The 26,582-nt window shown below is 39.4% G+C and overlaps 1 protein-coding gene across 2 annotated transcripts in view; it reads right to left on the reverse strand.

Annotated features, from left to right (window-relative positions):
* The window catches only part of PDZRN4 (PDZ domain containing ring finger 4), a 338,807-nt gene that overhangs the window by 53,151 nt on the left and 259,074 nt on the right, over positions 1–26,582 (reverse strand). For both annotated transcript variants that reach the window (XM_006755547.2, XM_006755546.2), the window contains 2 exons: positions 8,970–9,226; positions 5,351–5,453 (listed from right to left, as the gene is read on the reverse strand). In XM_006755547.2, coding sequence (XP_006755610.1) covers positions 5,351–5,453; positions 8,970–9,226 — 360 coding nt within the window. The remainder of the gene's footprint in view (positions 1–5,350; positions 5,454–8,969; positions 9,227–26,582) is intronic.

Genomic DNA, 26,582 nt, shown 5'->3' on the forward strand with positions numbered 1-26,582 from the left:
ACTAGAATTAGAACCCCTGTCATAAGGAATATATATGTGTTAGAAAGGGGTATCTGTTGTCACTGCAAGAAGGTCTTGGTTCCTTTCCAATTCCCTTGTATAAAAAAGACGAAAGGTACTGCAGTGCCAAGAAGTGGGTCCATGCAGACAGCCAGGGATTCTTTATTTATTCGTTCATCGATATTGAGCACCCATTGTGAAACAGGTGATGTGATGCAATGATGAACAAGGCAGATACGGCCTCAGCCCTCACAGCCTAGAAAGGAGCCACAAAGCTCTCCACATGCACACCAGGAAGATTTGGCTTCACATATCCTGAAGCTGCTCAAATGGATGACTGAAATCTCATTAATGCTTATTCCCTTGTTAATTTTTTGAATGAACGGGTCCTTGATTCATATTTCTCTTTTCCTCAACTATTCAAGAGAGAGATTATATACTTAAATTTTGCACATATTCACAGGCATCCAGCTAAATTTTGCAAAAGGACACTTCTCAGCACAGCACAAAGGTTTACTTATGCTTTGCATAAGAACTGCTAAGAGGAAGCTAATTAATATGCTAAATGCTCTTTTCTATTTATAGACACTGGTTTGGTTTTCAGTTAACACGTTCACAGAACTCTGACATATACTTGTCCTTCTTTCCACCTTTAACACCTCTTCCAGCAAAGTGCTAAATGCCTTTTCATTTCGATGACAATGCACACATAAGGGGAACCCTAACTGTACTTAATTGAGGCTGTTGGATATGTTTTCTTCATCCTGAGCTTGGAGAGAGCAGGAAAAATGATTTCAAGTAGCATTTTTAAGTGACGAATATCTGCAGGCTCAGAAATGTTGCTTAAATTATTTGCTTGTCTTGGTTAATGCGAATGTTCCATATTATCAAAATGTTGCACTGATTAGTTGTCTTGCCTCTCCCAGCACTGACTTTTGAGAGTTAGTGGCAAATACTGCAAAAAATTCATCTTGCAACAAAAGCAGTAGCAAACGTATCTTTATTAGGAGCTGGAAGAAAGAGCGCTATATTTCTCAAAGCTTTTCCCTTTAAATTATTTCTGGTAGAGGCTGGATTTGAGCTCTGCCTCTGACTTGCTAAGGGCTATTTATGATTTATTTCAACCTTTAGCTGGCTCTGGGGGAAGAATGAGCAAAGTTGAAAATAAAGAAGAGGAGACGAAATACTCAGTGGCATTTCGGTGGCATAAACATCCATGAAGGTTGCATTGTTTAAATTTAAAAGCATTTTTATTTTTTCTGCTCAAAAATAAAATTAAAGCCCTTTATCATTTTTAATTAGAGAACAAATGCCATCATTTTTTTTTTGAAGAGAACAAATTTCAAGCTGTGAGTCTTTTAATGCAGGCTGGTCTTTTGAGACTTTTCTGAAGCACCGTGGGGAAATTTGAAACCCAGTCAAATAATTTTCTGAGGTAAAGTGGTGATGGGCTGTGGTGAGATATGGGTGTCATTAATATATTACAGAGGTCCATAGCATACCACAGTCCCCATAACACTGACACACTGACTATCACATCTCCAAAGAAGCATTTGCGGTCCACCAGGGCTCTGAAGGGGGCTGTTACAGTCTATCAATGCAGCAATCTGCAAGTCAAAAAGTCCCCAAATATGTATTTACAAGACCATCAGGTCTGCTTTGGTCTATTGGGTCAACAACCAAAGCACTAAAAGTCCCTAACTATATATTCACAAGATAGCTAGCTCAGCTCTGGTTCACTGAGTCAGTAGTAAGTAGGTCTTTAAAAACGACGCACATAATTGCATAGTTTGCATTTTAGCAAGTTCAGAAACACAGCTCTGTATACTTTCAGTCTTTTTAAGAGTGGATTTTACTATGCTAGTTTCAGTGGATGTCAGAAGCTGTGTTTCACTCTTTGGCCTGTGCTATTTTACTTTTAAAAAGTCAGAAGAAAATAAACCACCATAGCATAAAGTATATTAAAGTGATGAGGCAAGTAATGGAAACACAGACATTTGGGCAAAGCCCTGCAAGCTGGGTGGGGTGGATGCTGTCCCTCAGACCATCTCAGTGCCTCCTCCATCACCATCCAGATCCAATCCGCCTCTCCCTTGCACTTTGGCTTTCTCTTTCAATCTCATTCCAGTAGCCAGAGGGATCTGGCTGGGCACAGGGATGGGAAACCTTTTTTCTGCCAAGGGCCATTTAGATATTTATGACATCATTCAAGGGCCATACAAATTTATCAACCTAAAAATTATCCTGCTCTATTTGGTTCAACATTTAATTAACTCACCCCTAATGCCTTGGCAGGGCCAGACCAAATGATTCTGTGGGCCCTCTGTGGCCCATGGGCCAGGCATTTCCCATTCTGGGCTAGGGCTTCACAACTTGGCCCTGATCTTTCTTCTCCAGCAAGTTTGCATCTCGTAGTAAATCCACAGGCTTCTCAAGATAGGCCCCTGCTCACTCTGACTCCCCCTCCTACCAAGCACACTCCTGCTTCATGTCCTTTGTACTTCCCTTCCCTCTGTCTGGAAAGCACCTCTTCGGATATCCCCCTGGCTAGCTCTCCTTCTGCCTTGAGGACTCATCAGAGAGAGGCCTTCCTGGACCGCCTGTATAAGATAGCAACACCCCATCTCAACTCAACACCATGCATTTCCTCTCAGGTACCCATGCTTGCTGTTCTCCGTTAGCACCCAGCACCACCTAACATACTATGTTGTCACTTACTTGATTATTGTCCATCTCTCTCCCCTGAAAATTAAGCTCCACTAGGGCAGGGGCTTCATCCATACCAAACTTCAGTCAGAAGCTGGCATCTTTATGTGCTCATTAAATACTTATGGTGCAAATGAATGAGAGCAGATGGAAAGGGGTCTTCTCTCCACTTCCTGACTGCCTGGTGAAGAGTATTCATGTCTAGGTGGAGGAGGAATGGGTATCTCTCTCTAAGATGAAGTGCTTTATTTGGCTGTCAGACCTCATTTTCCTGTAATGTTCTTTGAGTGGCCCAAAGCCGGTCCTTCTGAAGGTGATCATCCAGCGCGTCCCTGGAGCTGCTGGGTTAGGACAGAGCTCCTAGCTCCTAGAGGAGCCGGGGTCATCTCTGCTGATCACAGAAGCACAGTCTGTATGTAATGTAATATTCAATGATATGCTAATTAATTAGCTTTTTCTTTCTTTTTTTACTGCACATAAAGTCGGATTAGCATTTCTAAATCTCCCCCTTTAATGTGGTGGACACAGTCAGCTCTGGCGACAGTGGTGGACTGATTAGATTCCACAGTCTCATCTGAAGCAGCCATGCGGGATGGCGTGTGCACATCTGCCCCATAACTGTAGCAGGCTGGGAAGCCCTAGGTAGAACCATTATTCTCCCCAACTTGGTAAATTATCCCCATGTCTGCATCCCCACCATGAGCCAGGCATAATGTTCTCAAATGCATCCTCTTTCATGATTGAAGCCTGTCACAATAACTTCTTTCTTATTTAAATTTCACAGAAACATTCTTTATTTCAATCACTCAGAAAGGTGCCTTTGGCAAAGGAATCACAGCTGACAGCAAATTAATGACTGAAATGCTGTGATTAGTTGAGATTACAGGCTACAGAGACTTGTCTGAGCATTTACCACTGTCATCACACTGATGCTGCATCTATTAGTGACTCATATCCCTCAAAAAAAGAGGGTGTGCCCTGGCTGGGTGGCTCCGTTGGTTGGAGCTTCGTATGGTACACCAAAAGTTCGCGGGTTTGATTCCCGGGTCGGAGAGAGTATGGGAGGCAACAGATGTTTCTCACTCACATCTAAGGTCTCTCTCTCTCTCTCTCATTCTTCCCTTTCTCTTTAAAATCAATAAACATATCCTCTGGTGAGGATCAACAAGCACAATGAGGATGTGTTTCACTTACAGTAGCCCTATAGAAATGAAAGAAAATCTGTATGTAATGTAATATTCAACGGTATGCTATTTCATTGAAAGGAATTTTTTTTTTTTTTACTGTTAACCTGCTGGCCTAAGCAAGTCTCTCTCCCAAGCCCTCCCCCAGCTCACAGATTTATTTTAATAAAACTTTAAGGCACAAGCTAAATGAAAAGCTGAAGGTAATTCCAGTCCCCAAACTCAAAGAATTCATTAACTGAAAGAAAAACATTGTTTAATCTTAAATTATTGGGATAAGTGACTCAATTTTATAATTCATTTTGCATGAGTAGACCTAATGGATATTTCAGTGCATACCAGGGCTTGAGTGGATTCATAAAATAAAATAAAACTTTTCAATCACTTAACGGAGAGGAAGGGATAAAAATTAACGTGAACAATAACAACAACAAAACTGTCCATTCAGATACGAGGCATCACTGCACAGACTTCTAGGTGCTGGCTGAAAAGCAATACTGATTTCTGTAATCCCCCGAAATGACTTTTGCAGGGGGAAGATTTCAAATAAACGTCTATTTGCTTTAGGTGAGCTTCGCTGAATCGACTTTATTTGATTTTACATCCTCCTAAGGGAAGAGATTTCAGGATTTCCTGGTTGTAAAATGGAAAAGAACATTTTGCTGAACTTGTATGACATCATCTACTGCATTAAAAGGGCAGGTAATCATGGGCTCTCTGCCTGTTTACCAAACCTTCTTTACCTCCTCAATCTATTTTATTTCCAAATGTCAGAGGAGGCTGAAACCTTTCCAAGATTTACAGATGGCAGGAGCAGAGGCAATATTAGGATAAATCCTTTAACTTTTGTGAAAGCTCTTAAATAATTAACAGATGGGCTTTTGGAATTGTTACATATCACAGTACAGACACACTAAAGTACACCCTGTGAAGGCCAAACCCAGTTCCATAACACAGGGCTTGAAGGCATCTCTCTAGAAAGTCGGTGAAACCGTTCTCTAGAGTACAAACTTGGGTCACAAATAAAGTGAATATTTAATTTGTGAAGGGGAATTAATATGACAAAATTTAGTTTATCAATTAAAATTAAAATACAATATAGTGAATAAAAATAGTAACTACCATCTTGGTTTTTAATACGATTTCTTTTCCAAACTGTACTTGGAAATCCTCTTCTATTATGGAGGGAAGAAAAAAATGTGGCTGCCATAATACTATTGATCAAGAGCAACAAGAAATGTGAGCAAATTATCTTTAAGCTTACATTATAAAAATGTTTCCGCATATACTTATAATACTAGAGTCAAATAGCTAATACTAAAAATGTTTAAAGACCTTATCATAGGTATGTACTAGACAAAACATTTCACATAGCAATACATTAATTTTTTCTTTTTTATGCAAAATGCCTCAACCGTAACTTCATGAAGAAATGTGAAGTGGTGTGAAAATGATCTTACCTCATATTCAAAGTCCTCTGTTCTGTCTGCATCAGCAGGCAAGCTGGAGAGATACTCATTGTCCTCATAAAATTCATGCTCCATCGGGTGAAGAGAATGGCAGCTATGGGGAATGTAGCAAGATGATAGGAATGGATCAAAAGGGTTGTTTTCGAGATTAAAACCGATTTAGAATTTCACTTTCGTTTTCTCTACGTTGCAATGAGACCTGTACTGATCTAGCCTTTAAATGAACTACAGCTCAGGATAACCCATTGCTTTTCTTTCTCCACCTGCATGAAGTCCATCAATTTGGTTTTCTGAAAGAATTCTGAGATAAGGGCCCCTGGTCAGAGCTGCATTCTGGGAAGGCTGATGTGACTCTGTGGCAGGCCATGGTGCTTTATTACCACTCTCTGGCTCTGCTAGCATTTCACCAAGTGGGATTTGCTCCATACATGGGTGTGCGTCATTTGCGATAGCAGTGTACCCCAAAGGGGGTATTTTTGTAACAAAATGCTGATGATTTCATAATACACAGCCCAAAACTATTTTTTGACTTCTATTTTCAAAGCATACATTTTTCAGATTGCCTTTTCCATAATGCTACCATTCCTTAAGACCTCCTTCCTCATTCTCTCTCATAACCCATATTTTCTCCTCTTTGAAAAAGGGCAAGTGTACAAATATTCATGACATGCATGGCAATACCTCATTAGAAATCCTTGTATATAGGGCATATATAAGCCACAGGGTTCCATAATCCCTGTGGAAAGTTCCTGGGGACAGACAGAGCTGATTAAGTAAAGGAAATGAGGGGGATCCAAGACACTGTCCATGACTTTTATATATCCCTTAACTTTTGAGTAAAGTTTTAAAAAATTGATAGAAGTGCTTTCCAATTACATGCTATGATAGAGAATACATATTACACCCTACAAAGGCTAAGCAAAGTTCAACAGCAAAGGGCATGGGGTCATCTCTATTTGTAAATCTTTTTTTTCATATATATTTTTTATTGATTTCAGAGAGGAAGGGAGAGGGAGAGAGAGATAGAAACATCAGTGATGAGAGAGAATCATTCATCAGCTGCCTCCTGCACACCCCCTATTGGGAAATTGAGCCTGCAACCCAGGTATGTGCCCTTGACGGGAACTGAACCCAGGACCCTTCAGTCCACAGGCTGATGCTCTATCCACTGAGCAACACTGGCTAGGGCGGTCATCTCTATTTCTAAAAGCCAATGAAGAAGTCTACGTGCAATAAACAAAGTTCACTGCAAGAGAGACCTCTAAGCCCTGGCAGTGTGGTCATTTCTGAAAGATTAGAGTTAGCAGTATACATTAGTTCTCTCATCATTAGTTGAAAAAGCAGAGAGGGCCATCTTACTATCTTCACACAGTGTAAATATTCCACCAGCCTCTTCTCACTATTGTCAGCTGCATACAGGGTTAAGGAACGTGGACCCAAGTAATAAAAGCACCTTGCCTGCGGGCCTAACAGGTAAACCCTCCTTGTTTAATCTGGGGTGGCTCTGCAAAGCCTATTTGGGCTGGTAAAAAGTCAAACTCGCTATTTGGGGCATCTGATGTATTGCCCTTGTCCTTCGGTTAGTAAGAAGGGCGCCCTGCCAGGAGGAACACCTTTTTCATTCAATAAACATTTACTGCATGCCTACCAGATGCCAGGCCTTAGGCCAACTGCGGGGAATAGGCTGGTGTGCAAAATCCAATTCTTGCCTTGTGAACTGGGTAAAGCAGCAAAGTGGGCATTTTAATAGTGTGATAATTAAGGGGAAAATACAGAAGCCTTGAAAGCACATGATGGGGATGTCCCTACTGCAGCCCTAGGAAGTTTGCTAGGAGAGTTGCCTCTAAGATAAGACCTGTGGGGCTTAGGAAGAGCAGCACTGGTTAAAGAAGCCATCAGACCTCTTTGGCTCAGAAGCCTGGCCCTGTCATTTCTTTGCTAAGTGACACTGGCCAACTCAACATCTGGGACATGGATATGGTAATAATATAATACACACCTTCCAAAGGTTTGTGAGGACTAAATGAGTTAATCAATGTAAAACACTGGGAATATTACCTATGTTAGGAAAGCTAATAAATCTAAGCTATTATTATTCATTCAAGAATGTATTGATTGAATGGCTATTCTGTATCAGGCTATGCTAATAAGTATCAAATATTTGTGTACTTGGGTATTGTTTATCTTACCCTCTAGACCAGGGGCCCTCAAACTTTTTAAACATGGGGCCAGTTCACTGTCCCTCAGACCGTTGGAGTGCCAGACTATATTTAAAAAAAAAAACAACTATGAACAAATTCCTATGCACACTGCACATATCTTATTTTGAAGTAAAAAAACAAAACGGGAACAAATACAATATTTGTATTTGCATGTGGCCCGTGGGCCGTAGTTTGAGGACCCCTGCTCTAGACTATGAGTTCTAGGAGACAGTGACTTTATTTTTGTTCCCAGTTTTATGCCCAACATCAAGTCCCACTGCCTGACATAAGTGCCTCTTTAATGAGTATTGGATGAGTTAATAAATTCCTAGGCAAGACAAACAGAGCTTCTACTCTCCTGGAACTGGAGTTTTCAAAGAGTAGTTTCCAAAATATAGCTACCCATCACAATGTCCTAGGGAGGTTTTTGAAGTATTACAATGCTTGGGCCTCATTCTACAAAATTCTTATTAACTGGCCTGAGGTGGGACTTGGGCAATGAATTGATGTTTCTTTTCCATGCTCCCAGGTGATTCTAATGTACACATGTGACCCACTGAAACAGACTTACCAAAGCCACTAAAGTGTGGGGAAGTGGCGTGACCAGATCTGTGTTTTACTAAGTGGAGAATGGATCCAAGAGCCATGAAAATGCAGTCTAAAGAGACTATTGCTCTTATAAATCGAAATCTCAGTAATGTTTGATTATTTGCTTAAAAGGTTATAGAACAAAATGTATGGGGCAGAACATACGTCCAAGATTATACAAGTAGGATTGTTTGAATAAAATACCTCTGCCTGTACATTAGGTAAAAACTGGGAAGAAAGATTCCTTCAATGGTTCTTTATTTCATAGTTCTATACTTATTCTCTGACAGCCAAAACCTTTTGTTTACATCTCAATATATTGAGTAATTGCTTTCTGTGGAGAATTACACTGTAATTAAATTAATTTCTTAGCTTCTCCTTTAAAGAAGAGAAAAGCAAAAGCGAGAAAGAGAGGCGACCCACAATGGAGAACACGGTGCCAACATGCCACTTCTGTGTCAGTCTTAATGAGGTTCTTGGCAGCTTGGGTGAGCAGAGCGCTTTCCCTGACCGGTGCTCATGAGAAGCACAAGGTGTTTGATGACTGGAAGTACGAAGACGAACTAATCAGAGCCCGAATTTTTCACTGCACCCCAGCAAGTCTGATTCCTGAGGAGAAGCAACAGTCTGGCCAGGGGAAGTAGCTAGCAGGGACAGCTGACAACTAATTGGATGTAGACACAGTGGAGACATTTTCCAAACTGTATTGAGCACCTGTCTCAATAACTGTGAACTGGCTAGTGTGACTGATTATTTCCAACACCTCCTCTCAATGATGAATGAAAAGAAATAGGGCTTTGGGAGAAGTGACAGCGAAATACCTGTCTGAGAGCAGAAATGGACAGATGTCCGGCACCGGAGGGGTAGGTGGCCGAAGCTTAGCCAGGGCCATGATATGCTCAAAGGTAATGTCCGTCTGAGTACTGGCGTTCATGAGCTGCACTTCTGGGGCCGCTCCATAGATTGGTTTACTGAGAGGCGTTCGCCTTAGCACCTGAACCACAATGGGCTCCTTGGCATTTCGAAAAGCTTCCACTGCCTCTTCATGGGTGGCCTTTGAGAGATCCTTCCCATTGACCTGTGAAGATAAAAGGACATTGCTCATCTCAGAGGAAAGAACAGAGAGGCGCTGTGATAGATTAATAAAAGGCGGGGAGGGGATGTTTGAACCAGCTCTGCTATGTATTTTGTAAAGGAATATTTAATGAGACTGACATTTATTGAACGCTTCACCAACAGGAGACAGTGAAGGAAATACGGAAATAATTACTTCTGGTGTCTTCAGGAAGTACGCCATCAGAAAATGTTCGCTAACACCTTCAGATAGGTAAGAATGCTAAGTATATACTTTCTTATGCTTTATCAATCTCTTGGTGGGATCTTTAAAAAGGTATTTTATTAATTTTTATTTATAGAGAAAGGAAGGGAGAGGGAGAGAGAGAGAGAGAAACATTGACATCAGAGTGGAACATTGATGGCTGCCTCCTGCACACCCACTACCAGGGATTGAGCCCACAACCCAGCCTTGTGCCAGAACTGGGAATTGAACCAGCAACCCTTCAGTACACGGGAAAATGACAAACCAACTGAGCCACACCAGCCAGGGCTCTTGGTGGGATTTTCAACAATTACTCAAAGTCTTCCGGGCCTAAAATTTATCTTTTTAGGATATTGTCAGATTTCTTTCATATTCAACATCTTTTTATCCAAGACCATGCTTTATACAAGATCAGGTGCGTTTTGTCATAAATCCTTTCTAGTCAACGTGTGTTCTGTGGACCAGCAGCAACAGTATCACTGAAGAGATTATTAGAAATGCCAAGAACCTGGCATTACCCAGACCTCCTGGATCAGAACTGACATTTTTAAAAGGATACCAGATGACTTATATGAGATGCATATGAAAGGAACACTGCTCTAAAACACCTAAAACACCTCTGAGTGAGAATACTGTGTCCCTTTGGAATCATCCTCACCTGTTTTAATGTATATTAATTTATGATATTCCAAGGTAGCCCTAAACACAGAAGAGAAAGACATTTGCCTTTGCCTCCAAAAACTGCTTCTCAGTAGGGCCAATTGTTGGCATTTAGGAGAGAAAGATTATTTTTTTGTGAGACTCTGTCTTGCCTGCTTATTAAGGGCCATGATGTTCCCAGCCTTTGTGGCACCCCAATCACCGCATACTTTTCTAAACACTCTCTTGAGGGGCACTATAGGTCTCTCTCAAATAGTTGTCATTTATTTCCCTGAAATGGGTCCTGATAACACAGTCTCTTAATGCAAGTTATGTGTTAATAAAGGACTATGGAATCCTGAAGTATCTTCCCAACTCCTACCCCAAATGAATCAGTAATGCTGGCTTTTGCATACAGGAAAAGATACCTGGGAACACAATACTTTACTCAAAACCCCTGAAATTATACCATTTCTAGACAACTAAAACAGTGAGGCTCTGTTGACAACTATGCACCAGGAAATCCTTAGAGATCCCTGAAAGGAAGCAAAATGAATCACTGAGTTGCAATCAGAGAGCAATTATGACATTTGAATGAACACATTCTTTCTCTCTGAGTAGACAAAGAATATGTGTGTGCTCAGAGCAAGTGTGGGGGATTTTGGGGTAAAAGATACAACGCCAGGTAGAAATTGTCATATCCTGTAGAGACAGGCTTAATGACCTAGAGGAGCTAATTTATTCAATGGACCCTGAAAGAGTTAATGTGCCATCAAAAATGGAGCAATTGAGTTTCCTCACCAGCAAAATATGTCCCAGTACAGTTCTTGGATCACTAGTAAGACACTTCAGACGGAGAGCTGAGTGGGTATCAACTAGTGTGTACACACTCACCAATCTGTACATTCCCTCTCTGATTCTTTTCTCCATGGACTACATTTGAAAATAATCACCAAATTTTTATTGGCACAGCCTTGATGGCACATCGTATGTCTTGATGACTCTAGGCATACATGAGAATGTAGACATAGGACGCCCACAGACACACTCATCCATTCCTTGAGCTATTGTCAATGACAGGCACTCTGGGCTGAGGCCACCACTGACTTCCCTGAGGACATGTAGTCAGCAGATGATAGCAGAACTTCCAGATGGAAAAACACAACCTAAAAGCTAGCCTCTCCTGTTTAGTGTCTCATATTGTGGTCAGTATTTATAAATTCCGGGGTTATAGAAACTGATCCGGTGGCAGATAAGATTGCTCTGTCAGTTCAGAAGAATTGCCTTTTGGTCCCCAGGCTTCCCACTTCCTGGTGAATATCTGCTCCAGCAAAGTATCATAACATTCCCTCTCTGAAGAGAACTCTTGGTCACTTCATCAACTATTTAAAACCTACTAAAACAATGACAATAGGTTACCTTCTTTAATAAGCTTTGCATTTAGAGTAACTCCTAACAGTGGCAGGATGAAAGAAGACAGTGCACTTTTAAAAAGAACTTCAAGCAATATCTTAGGGTAAAGGGAGAAATAACTTGTGGCCAGGGTTTCTTCCAGTCCACACATGAAATCCTACTATTGCATACATTGTGTGCCATCAAGTAGTGAACAGACAAATACCCTTATTCCATTTCTTCTTTAAGGTGGCCAGGTACCTTGCCTCCATGTTAACCTAGTCTTGGTATTCTTTTATTTCTTATTTGTTTTAGTGATCTTCAAAGCAAAAATGATTTCTAAAAAGTGAGTTTCTTACTAATAATGATTATTTATTTTATGTTCCTAGTAGCTACTTAGGGTCGTTTTTGCAAAACCCAGAAATGTGTAAAATTTCTATAAAAATTACTGAAGATTTATTTAGGCTGTGAGGTCATTAGCTCTTATTGTAATGGTTAGTATATGCTGACCATATTAGCATCCATCCTGAAAGATCAATAGCTATTGATCTTAAGACCTGTACATTCATTCATTTACAGTCATGGCATTTATATACAATTTTGGAGGGGGGGTGGTTAGGGACAATTAAATACAATCTTGAAAAGGGATAGTCAATGTAATCACGAATATCTTCCTTTCTCATTGGGGAATGCTCTTTTCTTCCAGTTATCATGTAGCTGACCTCTATTTTCATAAGCTGTTTAATATCTCTCAAAGTAAAGAAGCCTATGACCTTTAAAAGCTCTACTGCCTCACATGATTCCTTAGAAAATGTAAGCACTGATAATACGAAACACTCTTTTTTTCTTTCACTTCACTTGAAGTTCATCAACATACTGTTAGCCTACCAAAAGGTCACTATTTTATAAATTATGCCTTTCACAACAGAAAAAATAATAGCTTAATTGGGGTTTTCTGGCAGTGGCTTTGCTTAGTTATCATCAGTTACAGGTAGGGAGAAGAATAATATTGAGAGAATATCTAAAATTTTAATCCTATAGAAAAATTTTGTAGCAAGTAAACAAATAAGATAATAGCAAAAGTTCATTTTTTTTCCAAATAGTGAAATCCTAAACCAACAAGGTATTTGCTATTTCATGGTGCCATATATTTCTTTTCCATCATATCCTCTGACTCCCTCCTTCCTTTGCTTCCTCCCTATCTTTCCTCTTTCCACCTTACTCTCTTCGTCTCAGTCTTAATTATGATATTGGCTACATATAATTTTTATGTGTTTTGTGAAATGAGACTGGAGATAGAGAAGCCCTCTATTAAAGGTGTGCCATTTAATATAGGTAGTTAAGGATATAGACCCATACTTTTCAAGGTGCCCAGTGAAAGGAGAGAAGCTCTTTTGCTAGAAGAGTCCAGGGAAGTTGATTTCAGGAGGAAAAGCTGATGAAGAGGATTGGGAGCAAAATTGGTGAGGGGAGATGAAAGGCAATTTGAAGATTAAAAAATAAATACCCATGTAGTACAGGGTTTGAGTTTGAAGTTTATGTGCATAGGGGTTTCAAGAAGGCTGGGAATTTTAAAAATATATTTTATTGATTTTTAGAGAGAGAGAAAGGGAGATAGAGAGATAGAAACATCAATGAGAGAGAAGCATCATCAATTGGCTGCCTCCTGCATACCCCCTACTGGGAATTGAGCCCACAACCTGGGCCTGTGCCCTTACTGGGAATGGAACTGGTGACTTCCTGGTTCCTGGGTCAATGCTCAACTATTAAAACACACCCGGTGGGCTGGAAATTTTATTTGAGCATGATCCAGAGAGTGATACTTTTTCTAAAGTGGTTGTTAAATGGAATGGGTGAGAGGCTAGAGAGCCATAATAAATATGAGGAGTATATGAGATAATTCCCTCTACCACTATAACATCTGGCATTTGGAAGACTGTGGCCAAAACTGATTTGGTTCTCCTGCTACCAAGCAACAAGAGTTTAATGGAAAAGACTCAGGAGATGGATATTTGATAAGAGGCCAGGGGTCCCAGTGGGATGACTGGACTCTGAGATGGCGATTAAACCACCTGACTTAGATAAGTAAGAAACCAGGCATGTTTATGCGTATAGAGGTAGTTAGAATTGGCAACAGCATAAATGAGGGAAGGAAGACACCAATGACAGGAATTCTAGAATAAATAGAGGCATGTGATTCTTCTTCTTAAAAAGTACCATTGAGATGGAAAACAAGTGGAAAGACAGGGCTATGATCACATTGTAAGGTACATAAATGATGAGTCACTATATTGTACACCTGAAACTAATACCAACTATACCAACTATATTTAAGTAAAAAATATAAAAATAAAAAGGAGTAGTCTTAATCATGTCAATCCTGAAGCAGTTATAAGACATTCAGATAAACTAACAAATAAATAATTGGTGAATTAAAACAATATTTGATCATGGGAAACCATTTCCCATTCATCTGGGAAAGCTAGCTGCCTGGCACCCCAAGAATCCAGACCTTAAGGGAAGCTACAACCCCACACACCAGGAAAATAAAGCTACAGGTTCCTGCCCTTATCAATTCAGGCAAGCTGAAAAATACACTTTTAATAGATATGAAAAAAGTGTCTTATTTCTAAAAAATTACTACTTTCCATTCTATTGATAGGGATAAGTGGATAGAAGAAAAGTAGGTACTTTTCAGCAATCCATACAAAGAAGGGTGAATACATTTGTTGTGGCAGATGGACTAATTAATACATAAGCAACTTGTGAATGTTAAGTGAAGAATATAGCTTTTCTCATGTAAAGCATATCACAGCAATGTTTGATGAAGCTTCTGTTTAATGAACAATCTACCCTTTCCGTTAAATTGCAAAATCTGGGCCACTCATCAACAGCCTCCCAAGAGTGACGGGTGGCCTCAGCTTGAATGTGAGCTGTTCTGCTTGGATTGTTCCTCCAAATCTAGCCTCATGCAAAATTTTCTTGTGTATCAGAAAACAAACAGGCTTTCTTTTCCCCTTTGAAGTGCAAACAAGTGCATGAATAACCGAGTCACCCTGGTGAGTTGCCGTTTCTAGAGTCAGCTGTTTGGGAATGATGAGGATGTCCAAATCTCTGCGTCTCTAATGAAAAATAGGTATTTTTAAGCATCTCTGCCTTTCATGGGAGAATTATGTGTAATAATATTCAATAGAAGCATAGGAAAGCAAGGATTGTATGCAATCAATATAACCCAATTTCAAATTAAGAATATATAGAAAGCCCTTGAATATTGTTTTTTATCTGATTACAAAATTTATACATTCATTCCTTTATTTTCAACTTTATTGAGGTATAGTTGACAAACAAAATTGGAAGTTATTTAAAATGTGCAGCTCATGGTGATTTGATATACGTATATATTGTGAAAGAAATCTTGTTATCTAGTTAATTAACATTTTCATACCTCACATATTTACCCTTTTGTGTGTGTGTGTGTGTGTGTGTGTGGTGGGGGGGAAATATTTAAGTTCTCCTCTCTTAGAAAATTTCAATTATATAATACTCGAGGCCCAGTGCATGAAATTCATGCATGGGGGTGGGGGGTGATCCCTCAGCCAAGCCTGCATCCTCTCAAAATCTGGGACCCCAATCCAAGACTGCTGGCCCCTAACTGCTTGCCTGCCTGCCTGATCACCCCTAACCACCTCTGCCTGCCTGTCTGCCCTTAACCACTCGCCTGCCTGCTTGATTGCCCCTAACCCCCTATGTCTACCTGATTGCCCCTAACCACCTCTGCCTGCCTGATCGCCCCTAATCACTCTGCCTGCCTGCCTGATTGCCCCTAACTGCTCACTGGGGGCAGCCAGCCGGGGTGAGGGGCCGTGGTTGTTCTGGTCTCTGGTCATCCTGCCGTTTCTGTTGCTGAGCTCTTATTATATAGGATAGTGTTATTGACTATAGTCAGCAATATTTTATATGATATCATCAGACCTGAGTATTATCATTCTGTTTGGGCATGACAGTTTATAAGCTCTCCCACCCTTACAAATAACTGGGGAATTAATTTTGATTAAAGTCCCTTGTGAATGCTGATCAAATTTTCTACATGATAATTAGGGAGGTGTTGCAAAAACATGGCCTAGTAATATTTTATAGAAGGAGGAAACTATTTAAATTGTTACTAAAATGTTTGCTATAAAAAAGGAATATAAAATGAACCAAACCCTATATTTATTAAAACAATTGTCATATATAACCTTTAAATTAATTTTAAGGAATTTCAGCATATTTGATACTAAGCATTGATATGTTTGATTCTAAGTGGACATCTGTTATATAAATTGAACATAGCACATTTTAAAAAGTATTTAAAGTCAAGAAACTTCGTAGAATAAAAATTGCTCAAAATTTTATGAAGAAAACCTAGAGATTGATGAAAATTAATTTTGACCTCTGAAAATGTTTTCGATGAACAAAACTATCATGGGTAGGTTTGTGATCATTATGTACTTTTAGAAAGTAAGAGCATAGGAAGTGTTAGAAAATCTTAGATTGCATTAAACCAAAAGTCTGTATAGTCCAGGGTTCTGCTATTACTGGATTTTTGGAAGAAACTATGGTAAATATCCCATGTGATGCAATTATCCAAAAATGATCCTGGGGTTCCTTTTGGCTTGTCTGGACTGGGAGGGACCTGTAGCTTCATTTTCCTGGTGTGTGTGTGTGGTTTTATCTTCCTTTGTGCTCCAGATTCCCCAGGTGCCAGGCAGCTAGCTTTCCCAGACAATGGAAGTAACTGACTTCTAGCCCAGGCAGCCTGAAGGTCAGGTAGTCTGTTTCCTTACTGACAATGTTGCCATAAGAAGAGAGAGCAACAGCAGAGGGATGGGGTCCTTCCCCTGGACCACAGACCCACTGCATGTCCAGCAGCTTCAAGTCCCGTGCACAACTGTGTTGCTGACTCCTGACTTATATGTTTCACCGATAAAGATTGTTCCTTAACCTATAATTCATGACCTTGTGGAATTTATTATTAACCATATGTGACACAATACACATTTGCAAGCTGAAAACTTGAATATATTAGAAATGCTTACATATACAACAGTAATAAATTGAAGACTCCCAGTAACCCAATGAGATATTTAGAGAGCTTATTATTACATTTAGTTAATTGATTGTGACACAGGTCACTACAGAAGGACAGCATGCTGCTTCCTCATCTATTTCTTTTTTTTCCTTTTTTCTTTTTTTTTTCTTTTTTTTACAGAGAGGAAGGGAGAGAGATAGAGAGTTAGAAACATCGATGAGAGAGAAACATCGATCAGCTGCCTCCTGCACATCTCCCATTGGGGATGTGCCCGCAACCCAGGTACATGCCCTTGACCAGAATCGAACCTGGGACCTTTCATTCCGCAGGCCCACGCTCTATCCACTTTGCCAAACCGCTTTCGGCTTTCTCATCTATTTCACAGGACACTTTGATGGTGTAGGATTCCCAAATGCATGCAAGATTTCAACTTTTCTTTCTTTTTTTTTCAAATTATAAGAGAAAGTTTATTTAGAAAGTTACAGAGGTAGTAGAAGTCAGTCAGCTGAGCTGTGTGGGCTCAGGAAACAAGTGACAGAGGTAGAAGAAGGGCCCTTGGAGCTTAGGAGAGGAAAAGGCCATGGTAAGAGCCTGGGGTAAGGAAAGGGGGAAGGGAAAGGCAGGGACCTTCTCCTGAGAGGGAGAGTGAGCTCAGCTTTTCTTATTAAGATGCTATAGACCCACAATTTATAAGTTTATCAAAAACTGTCTTGAACCAATTTATAATTTCGGTTATAGGAAGTCTTGGGCATATATCTTCCAAGATTGCTTCCCCTCCCCCCCCCAATTATCTTTTCTCTCTTTTATTTTTGTATTCCTCCTTTTGTATTTTCGGGTTCTTTTCTTCTTTCCACAGCCACAGTCTTCTCATCTAAATGTTCCCATTGGGGATTTAACAAATTTGAGAAGTATCTATTTATATAAATTATTTCTGTTATTAAGGGACAGATTATGATATGTTTTGATTCTTACGTAGGGAAATAAATTATAATATACCAACATAGCTTTATTTACCTCTTTATAAATAAATTTATTTCTCCTCACCTAACTAAAAGAAATTGAAGTTTCTCCTCTTTGGCCCATGAGCTGGTGGTTCCTGGTTTGTCCCTCAGATCTACCCAGCTCTGTGCCCCGGATGCTGACCACTGTACACTGCATCACTAGGCTTCCTGCTTAATAACTGTTGTTTGGTTCAGCCAGTGGTAAGAGAGCCAGTATTCTCTGCCTTTACCCAGCCCCCTGGCACCTGGCTTTCAGGATGCCAACTCTTACTTGGTTCACACTACCCTCTTACCTGTCCCCTTCTGGTCTATGGGTAGCAAGGGCGGCTCCTTCTATTGCTATTCCCTCTATTCTCCCTCTTAACTCTGCTCACACCTCTCTAAGTTCTTCAGTCATTATAATGTCTTTAATTAACCCCCCTGAGTGTGCCTTCCATTTCCTTCTGGAACTCTGCCTGATACAACTAGACATGAAACTCCTCGATTTACACAATAGCAATAAAATATGATAAAAGTTGAATGTTACCATCATTACAAATTACATATACTAGCAAAATTAGTTGCATCAAAAATATAATTTTTAGTTTCTCAAATTTAGCAAAAACCACAGATTTTAAGGGAGAACTAAAATAAAACTTATTTATTTATTTAATTGTCTAAAGTTTTACATATGTCTCCTTTTTCCCCAATTGACCCCCCCCAACCCCTGCCCCCAGCCCTCGATATTTATCTTTTCTGACTGTCTTATTTTGCTTAGTATAATGTTCTCCAGTTCAATCCATGCTGTAGAAATAGTAAAAGTTCCTTCTTTTTTATAGCATCATAGTATCTCACTGTGTAGATGTACCACAGTTTTTAATCCACTCACCTGCTGATGGGCACTTAGGCTGTTTCCAAATCTTAGCTATTGTAAATTGTGCTGCTATGAACATAAAGGTTGAGATCATATAGCAAATGTAAATTATCCAGATACTTGACATGTACAGATATTTTGTAGACTATCCCTCAATTTGCCTTTGTCTAGTGATTCTTCTTGATTAAAGTCAGGTTATAGATTTTTGACAGGAGTGCTTAGAAGTTGTGTTGCATCTTTCTCAATATATTCTATAAGAAAGCTAGTAATATAAATTTGTCCATTGCTGATGATGTTAACCACAAAGAGAGGGGGAGAGTGAGAGTGAGAAGGAGAAGAGGGGGAGAGAGTAAGAGACAGAGAGAGAGAGAGAGAATAATGTAAATGTTAAAATCTGGGGAATCTAAGTGAATGGTATTTGAGAATTCTTTGTACTATTTCTGCAATTTTCGATAAGTATAAAAGTGTCAAAATAAAATGTTCAAATTCTTGTTACATTTGTTGTTAGCTTAGAATGGAATGTGTGTTGTAATGATAGAGTTAATAATAATTATGAGAAATTGACAGATATAGCGTTTCCTCAGAATCCGTTTCTGTATTTGCATATCTCCAGAGAAACAAATCACTACTCTGCACTGGTGTCTTCTTTTTTCATGAGTGGGACCCATACGCACATCCCTACAGCAAAAATCACAGAGATTGGTATCACCAACTTTATCACTGTCATAACAATTCATCTTCTGAATATCACCTGGAATCCTGTTCTCCTCCAAGCTGAGCTATTTAAGAAGATAGATGGCTGCCTTCTGGCTAATTGTGGGAGTTCTTTCATTACTATAAAAAGACTTTTTATATCTCAAGTGACTCTATAAGCAGTGAATAATGTCTTTGGAGAGAGTCCACTGATGAAATGGTAGGATAACAACTACTTACTGACCTTTTACTTCCTAAGATAATACTAAGCTGATGTAGCTGATTATTAATAAACCTATCCATTGAGTTTTGACATATCAGATCCAAGTATGTTAAACTGAATGAGAAATTCTCAGGGAGACAACATTTTCTGCACCAAGCCTGAGGGTATAACAACATAAGACATATATAGGGCAAACACTGTTAAAACAAATGCAAACTCTTTCACTGGGAAGAAACTTCATTGTAATAAAACAACCCAGATATCCTTTAAAAGAGTACTATAAAAGTATCAGTAACTGAGAACTTGGACAGAGCTATTCATCTTTCATAGCCACTGCACAAGAGGAAATGTGCTCTTAGCCGCTGGACAAGATCTCTTGGTCCCATTTTTGTTACAAGAGCCTATATGAGCATCAAGAGCATAACCCTGGCTCTTAGCCACACTAGCACGGTGCCAAAGAAGTGCTAAAAATAACTACCTGGTAATGGAAGGAATAACAGTGTTCCACGCAGTTACTAATAAGAGACTCTGATATGTTGAATTATTTGTAACAGGGCATCTGTCAAAACAACATCAAAGGTGCTAAGAACATCTTCACCAGAGTTTGGCTGTATCCTATTTATAAGAGTGATCTCATGCTGTACTATTTAAATACTTCTGTGCAAAAGACAATAAATGATAGGAAACTGCTTTTGTTTTGTGCTGTAGTTTAAGGGCCCAAAAACGTGTGTTACATACCTGACAACAAATATGTGTTAAATAAAATTCCATACATTTCTCTATCAAGATCCACATTAAAATAAATGCAATTGGACTTTTCATTATCGCTATCTGTGTTTACAGGCTGACTGTGTTCCTTTTACTACATAGCTCTGTTTCGTAGCCCAGTTATCCATGCTATTCCTTTTACTTAAATATATTGTATAAATGATTTGAGTGGCAAGCAAAGGCATCAAGTGTACTAGTAAGCCCTCCTCCGCAACCATTCAATGGTGTTGTTTTTAAAAATATGCTTTTTATCAAAGGGGATGGAATGAGAGATATCGGTAATACTATCAACAATAAAATATATTAAAATAGGCTTTTATTAATTTCAGATAGGAAGGGAGAGGGAGAGAGATATAGAGACATTAATGATGAGAGGGGGAATCATCCATCAGCTGTCTCCTGCACGCCCTCTACTGGGGATCAAGCCCCAAACCCAGGAATGTGTCTTGATCAGGAATCAAACCTTGACCTACTGGTTCATGGATTGACACTCAACCAATGAGCCACATTGGCCAGGCCCATTCAACATTTTAATATAAAAGAACACAAATGTGGGACTCATCTGGAACTGGAGTCGCAACACAGTTCGTAACATTGGCTAAGTGACTTTAAGTCATTCAACTCTCCGAGCCTCAGTTTTTTCATCTGAAAAAGATGGTAACACCCACTCACAGAGTTGTGGATTGTGTCACATAAATAACACAGCTAAGGCAGCTAACAGAGTTCTATGATTTTTACTCATGTTTCCTTTCTTCCCTCCCTTCGTCCCTTCCTGAGGAACTCTTAATGACAGAGACGAGACAATTCTCTGGGGATACTCATTAATACCTGTTCTTACAGTGCTGGTAGCGACAGTGACAATACCAGTTAGCACTGAATGAGCTTTTACAAAGTGCCAGGAGCTGAGCAAAACCTTGGCTTATATTATCTCAATCACACTCAAAAACAAGCATGTGAGGTGAGAATTTTATCTCCATTTGAAAGTTGGAGGCTAAGGAACAGAAGGTGTAACAGGTTGAGCAAGGGAAGGCACCTGCTCTCAGGATCCTCTAGGGAAAAATAACATACCCATCTATAATTGTAAGCAAACGTGTAAACAGATGAAATAGAGATACTAACAGAGTTCTGGGGAGCTTACAGGGCTACCTCTGCCTGGGAGTATTGAAGTATTGAGATTTGACTCCAGAATGTGACATTTCAGGTGGCTCTTAAAAGATGAAGAGTTTCATAGGTTGTAAAGGTTGCAGAAAGCAAAGGAATCCTAGGGAAAGGCTTAAAAGAGTAGGTCTTCTGAGAACCAGAGAGAGAGCTGGTGTTACTGAGTATGGAGGGCTTGGGGTAAGCATCGGGCTAAGGCTTGAGGGAGGTTTGGATACATGTGCCAATGCCCTCACTGGGCCATGGTAAGATATCTGTTTTAAAAAATACCTTTTGTCTGAAAAGTCGCATGATCCCATTTATGCTTTGGGAAGATAACGCCGAAGGCTATGGTGAGAAGTAGCTGAATGGAAGCAGGAGATCCCCACAGTTACTTGGACAAAAATGGTTAGTGCCCAGCTGGAGGAGGGAAGAGTGTTGTAAGATGGCATGCTGATGCTCTCATTCATAAGTATTTCAATGGGACCTTCCCAGCTGGCATATTTTCCACAACAGCCTAACCTCAGTTTCTATTCCAATGAATTAAATAAACACTGTACAGAAATACAAGCTGTAAAAGTTGAAGTATAAAGTATAAAGGCATTCTACATAGATCTGCCCATCCCCTGTAGATTTATATTTCCAGTGATGATTTTAGTTTCAATGTTTTGAAACTCTGCCAGTCTAGTTAGCACCCACCTAACCAAGTGAGCATTTATCTCACCATAAACACACACACACACACACACACACACACACACACACACACTTTTATACTTTCTATGGTCCTTCACCTGAATCAATTATAGCTTGTGTGGGATATGAACTTAGAAAGGTATTTTACCCAAGTGAATATAGAGTAGTTTTAGAACATGAGGATTAACATGAGAAAGTAGAACTTACATACTATATAATTCTTTCAATACCAGTATCTCTAATGTAGTGCCTAGAAGATGAAAGCTGTTTCATACCAGTTTGAAAGGACAGGGCAAAATCTGAACAAATAGACATTACCATAGGAGACATGGAGGTTTAAATCATTTTAACAATCAATTCTGCCATCTGAGTTCATTCTGACTCTTGGAGAGCTCCGTGGAGGACATGAAACTAGTAAAAAGGCCAAGCTCCCAGGGTTTCACAAGCTTTTACATCAGCAATTAAAACCACTTGAATTTGTGCCCATACCTTGCAAACACCACTCTTCCAACTTCCTCAAATTCATGGGTTTTGAACAAGAATTTTTAATTCTATATTTATAAACAAACAGATTGCTGGCTAACTCAAAAGATGAAGTTAATACATTTAGAATAGTTACTGACACTACTTTATTTTAAATAGTTGGAATTTGCCCCAGTAATTTCACTGACTTGATTGTCTCCAAGTGCACCTTGAAATGCATAATAAAGATATAAAAAATTTGTTAAGCATTTACTATGTGCTACATACTCTACCTAGTACTATAAGCTACTAGAGGCGCAGAAATTATCATACTCATCCTACAGATAAACAAACCACATTGTAATAGCTTAACAACTTGCTCAAGATCACACAACTACCAAGTAAAAAATAAACCCAATATCTTTCTACAAATTCCTATTAATTCTTTCCTAAACATCAATAGGCAATTCAACATAGAAACTCTAAAAATTGGACAAAAGATTGGTGGGAAGTTTATTCTTCTATTTTCTTTTATGGAATTGTTGATATAATTACAATTAAGCAGTGAAACAACTGTGGGCATTCATTAAGTATGAATGGACAACTGTCTCAACCTGTGCCCCAGGATAAGAAAATTCCAGTTGGAAAGTGAAAAAAATGTTCCTGTAAAATGTATAAGTGAGACAAGATGCTATTCAACAACTCCTCAGTTCTAAAAATCTATTTTAAAATAGTATGCATAGCCTGGCCAGCATGACTCAGTGGTTGAACGTCAACCTATGACCAGGAGGTCAAGGTTTGATTCCCGGTCAGGGCACATGCCCGGGTTGTGGGCTCAACCCCCAGTAGGGAGTTGAGCAACTGCAGGAGGCAGTTGATCAACGCTTCTCTCTCATCATTAACGTTTCTGTCTGTCTCTCCCTCTCCCTTCCTCTATGAAGTAAATAAAAATGTATTTTTTAAAAAAGTATGCATAGGCATAGATAACCACTTTTCCTTATACAACCCCTGAAGTCACTTAAAATTTTGGTAAAGGACCCTCACCCCACCCACAGACAGGCCTTTATTTTCTGTAAGTGAATCAGGTGAAGCTCAGACGAGAAGGTGGCTGAAAGACCTGTCAATCTGTTATTGAACTTTTACCATAAGATGCCCAGTTCAAGGCCCCACCCCGCCCTGCCCACCTGTGATCTGATATTGTTATTCTTGAGATAAGATGCATGAAGTTCCTAAGGGGAAAAGGCAACCTGGGTCCTCTCCTGCTTTGACTTCAGTGCACACAGTCACAATAAGGGGTTCAACACAAGAACTTCTCCAAAATGGCAGCTGGGCTGTACAGAGAGGTGCAGCCCACTCAAAGCTCTGGGTGCATGCGTGTTAAAGTAGACACCAGTATTGGGGGGCGCTTTTTGAAAACTGTACTTGACATGCCTCCATGTCTCCTTCGGGAAGCAAATAAGAGCAACAGAGTGAGTGTGACTGCAGATGGAGTCAGCATATTCTTCAATGTAATTTGCCACACACGTTTTTCTATATGAATGCTGTTCATTTTACTTCACTTTGGAAGAGTGGACAAGAGGGACAACTTTTTATAAACAATTGCCATCTGCATGCTTTTGAAATCATTTTTGGCAGATAAAACCATCCTGCCAAGGCCCAGTAAAAGCTCTTCATTGTTCCATGTCTGCACAAATTACCTTGCATCTTCCATGATTTTATGTACATTTAATCACTAAAGATTAATTACATGGCATACGGAAACCAGTGGAACACTGAGGAGATAACTTCACTTTAAGTGCACATGAAGCTAACTTGTGGCTTTTTAAAACAATTTTAATTAAAAGTACTAGAAGAATCATTGGGCTGAAAATATTAGGAGCTCTGGGACGGATGAGCTTAGCATAGCTAATTAATTGTATATTTAATCACAGCAGCCTTTGGCTGTAATTAATAATCTATTTTCCTCTGGTAATAAATATTGTAGTTCTGTAAAACAGAATTTATAATTTCCAGAATGCCATATGCACAGAAAAGAGGGACAGAAATCAAGCATTTCCACGCGAGCTTTTGAGCCAAGGCGGATTTTGTTTATTTCTTAGAGAGAATGTTTTCTGTATCTTTCATTCATTTTAAATGTCATCTCACCGTGGCAGCTTACAAATAGCTATCCCAGAGTGACTTAGACATTTCAAAGGTGTAAAGAATAATCCAAAAAGAGTGACTGGTAGAATGCTAAATGCGGTCTGATTTTTCTTGCACCATAAAGACCTTATACTTTAACTTTAGGTAGCTCTATCTTCATATGAATGCTGGGGTGGTGAGATGCTGCATGAAACAGTTCCTTCTGTGCGTTTCCTTTTAAATGGCAGAGTGAGACTCAGAGATTTCCACCACCTGCAGGCTGGTAAGATGCTCAAATCACACAGCCAAGTTTAAACACCCTCTTTTCATGATAGCTTTTACTCTGAGTGCCAAGTGCACGCGCACACACACATGCACACACACACACAGCACACACACACACTGCACACACACACACACCACACCCTTTCTGCTCTTCGAGAATCCATGCCAAGCATAGCACAGTTTTGTTCTTATGACCCTTTCATTAATTTTTCTGAGAGAAACTCTCTCATGGGAGGTTGTCGGATGCTTTTCATATGATCCAAGATGACTTTCTTCCTGCAAGCAAGACTGAAATTCCAGGAGTTTTGCATATAAAGGAAATAACGAGATATTAATCATAGATGATAGGCTTTTCCCATATTTTAAAGATATTTTAATAAGAGAAATTTAATTAAATATTAGCTTGCTATTACCGTTTTTTTATTATTATTATTATTTTTTCCTTTCTCCCTCATTGACATCTCCCTCCCACCCTTCGACACATGCCCTCACCCTGCTAGTGTCTGTGTCCATTGGTTATGCTTATATTCATGCATACAAGCCCTTTGGTAGATCTCTTACTCCCCCCACTCCCCTGCCTTCCCTCTGAAGTTCGATGGTCTGTTCGATGCTTCTCTGTCTCTGGATTCTTTATTTTCTTTCCCACCACCACTTTACCACACCCATACCCTCTTCCACATCCACCCATACCCCTCCCCTCCAGACATTGCTGTTTTACATTTTTAAGATTTTTTACAGTAATGTGTAGAAGTTACAGGTTGTTGAATAAATAAATATTTAACTGAAAAATGTTTTAAGATTATGGAGAACACACATTTTTTGTATGCATCTGATACAATTGCTTGATATGCTAATCAATTCATAGACAAAGTTCTATTTTTCTGGGGGTTATGTGGTCTTCATATGAATATGTATGAAAGAAAAAGATATGAATTAGATTATTAGAATTATATGAAGTAAAAATATTTTTGTACAGTCTATACTGGGCATTAATAAAGGTCTAGGAATGAGACAAAGAACAGAATAAAATATGGTGGTGAAAATGTGCAAGTTTCTTGAAATCCATCATTAATATCATGTAATCAAAAGTAGTTTTTATCAAATGCATGATGACATCTTTGGGGCTTAGTCAGTTCATTATATAACATGCATTTCCAATGAGAACAAAAGTGCTAAAGATGATTGTTTAAAAATTGCACAATGCCGAAACCGGTTTTGCTCAGTGGCTAGAGCGTCGGCCTGCGGACTGAAGGGTCCCAGGTTCGATTCTGGTCAAGGGCATGTACCTGGGTTGCGGGCACATCCCCAGTAGGAGATGTGTAGGAGGCGGCTAATCAATGTTTCTCTGTCATCGATGTTTCTAACTCTCTATCTCTCTCTCTTCCTCTCTGTAAAAAATCAATAAAATATATTTTAAAAAAATAAAAAATAAATAAAAATTGCACTGGTCTCTTCTTTTTAGAATTGTGCCTAGTTAACTATTCCTGACAATGCTCTCCCAATGTCCCACTAAATTATCCATGAAAGCAAAGGGAAAAACTTTTCACCTGCACAGTGAAAGACAGCATTCACGGTTACTTTATTTGTCCCAATTCTCACCGAATTTTTTACTGATTGAACCAAACTAACAATTTAGACAACTTTCTTTGATAACATGGACATGTGGAATGTGAGTGAATGAGAGAATGAGTGAGTACGTGCGTGTGTGTGTGTGTGTGTGTGTGTGTGTGAGTGAGAGAGAGAGTGAGAGAGAGAGAGAGAGAGAGAGAGAGAGA

The sequence above is a fragment of the Myotis davidii genome, unplaced genomic scaffold, assembly GCF_000327345.1.
Source record: "Myotis davidii unplaced genomic scaffold, ASM32734v1 scaffold290, whole genome shotgun sequence".
Classification (NCBI taxonomy): Eukaryota; Metazoa; Chordata; class Mammalia; order Chiroptera; family Vespertilionidae; genus Myotis; species Myotis davidii.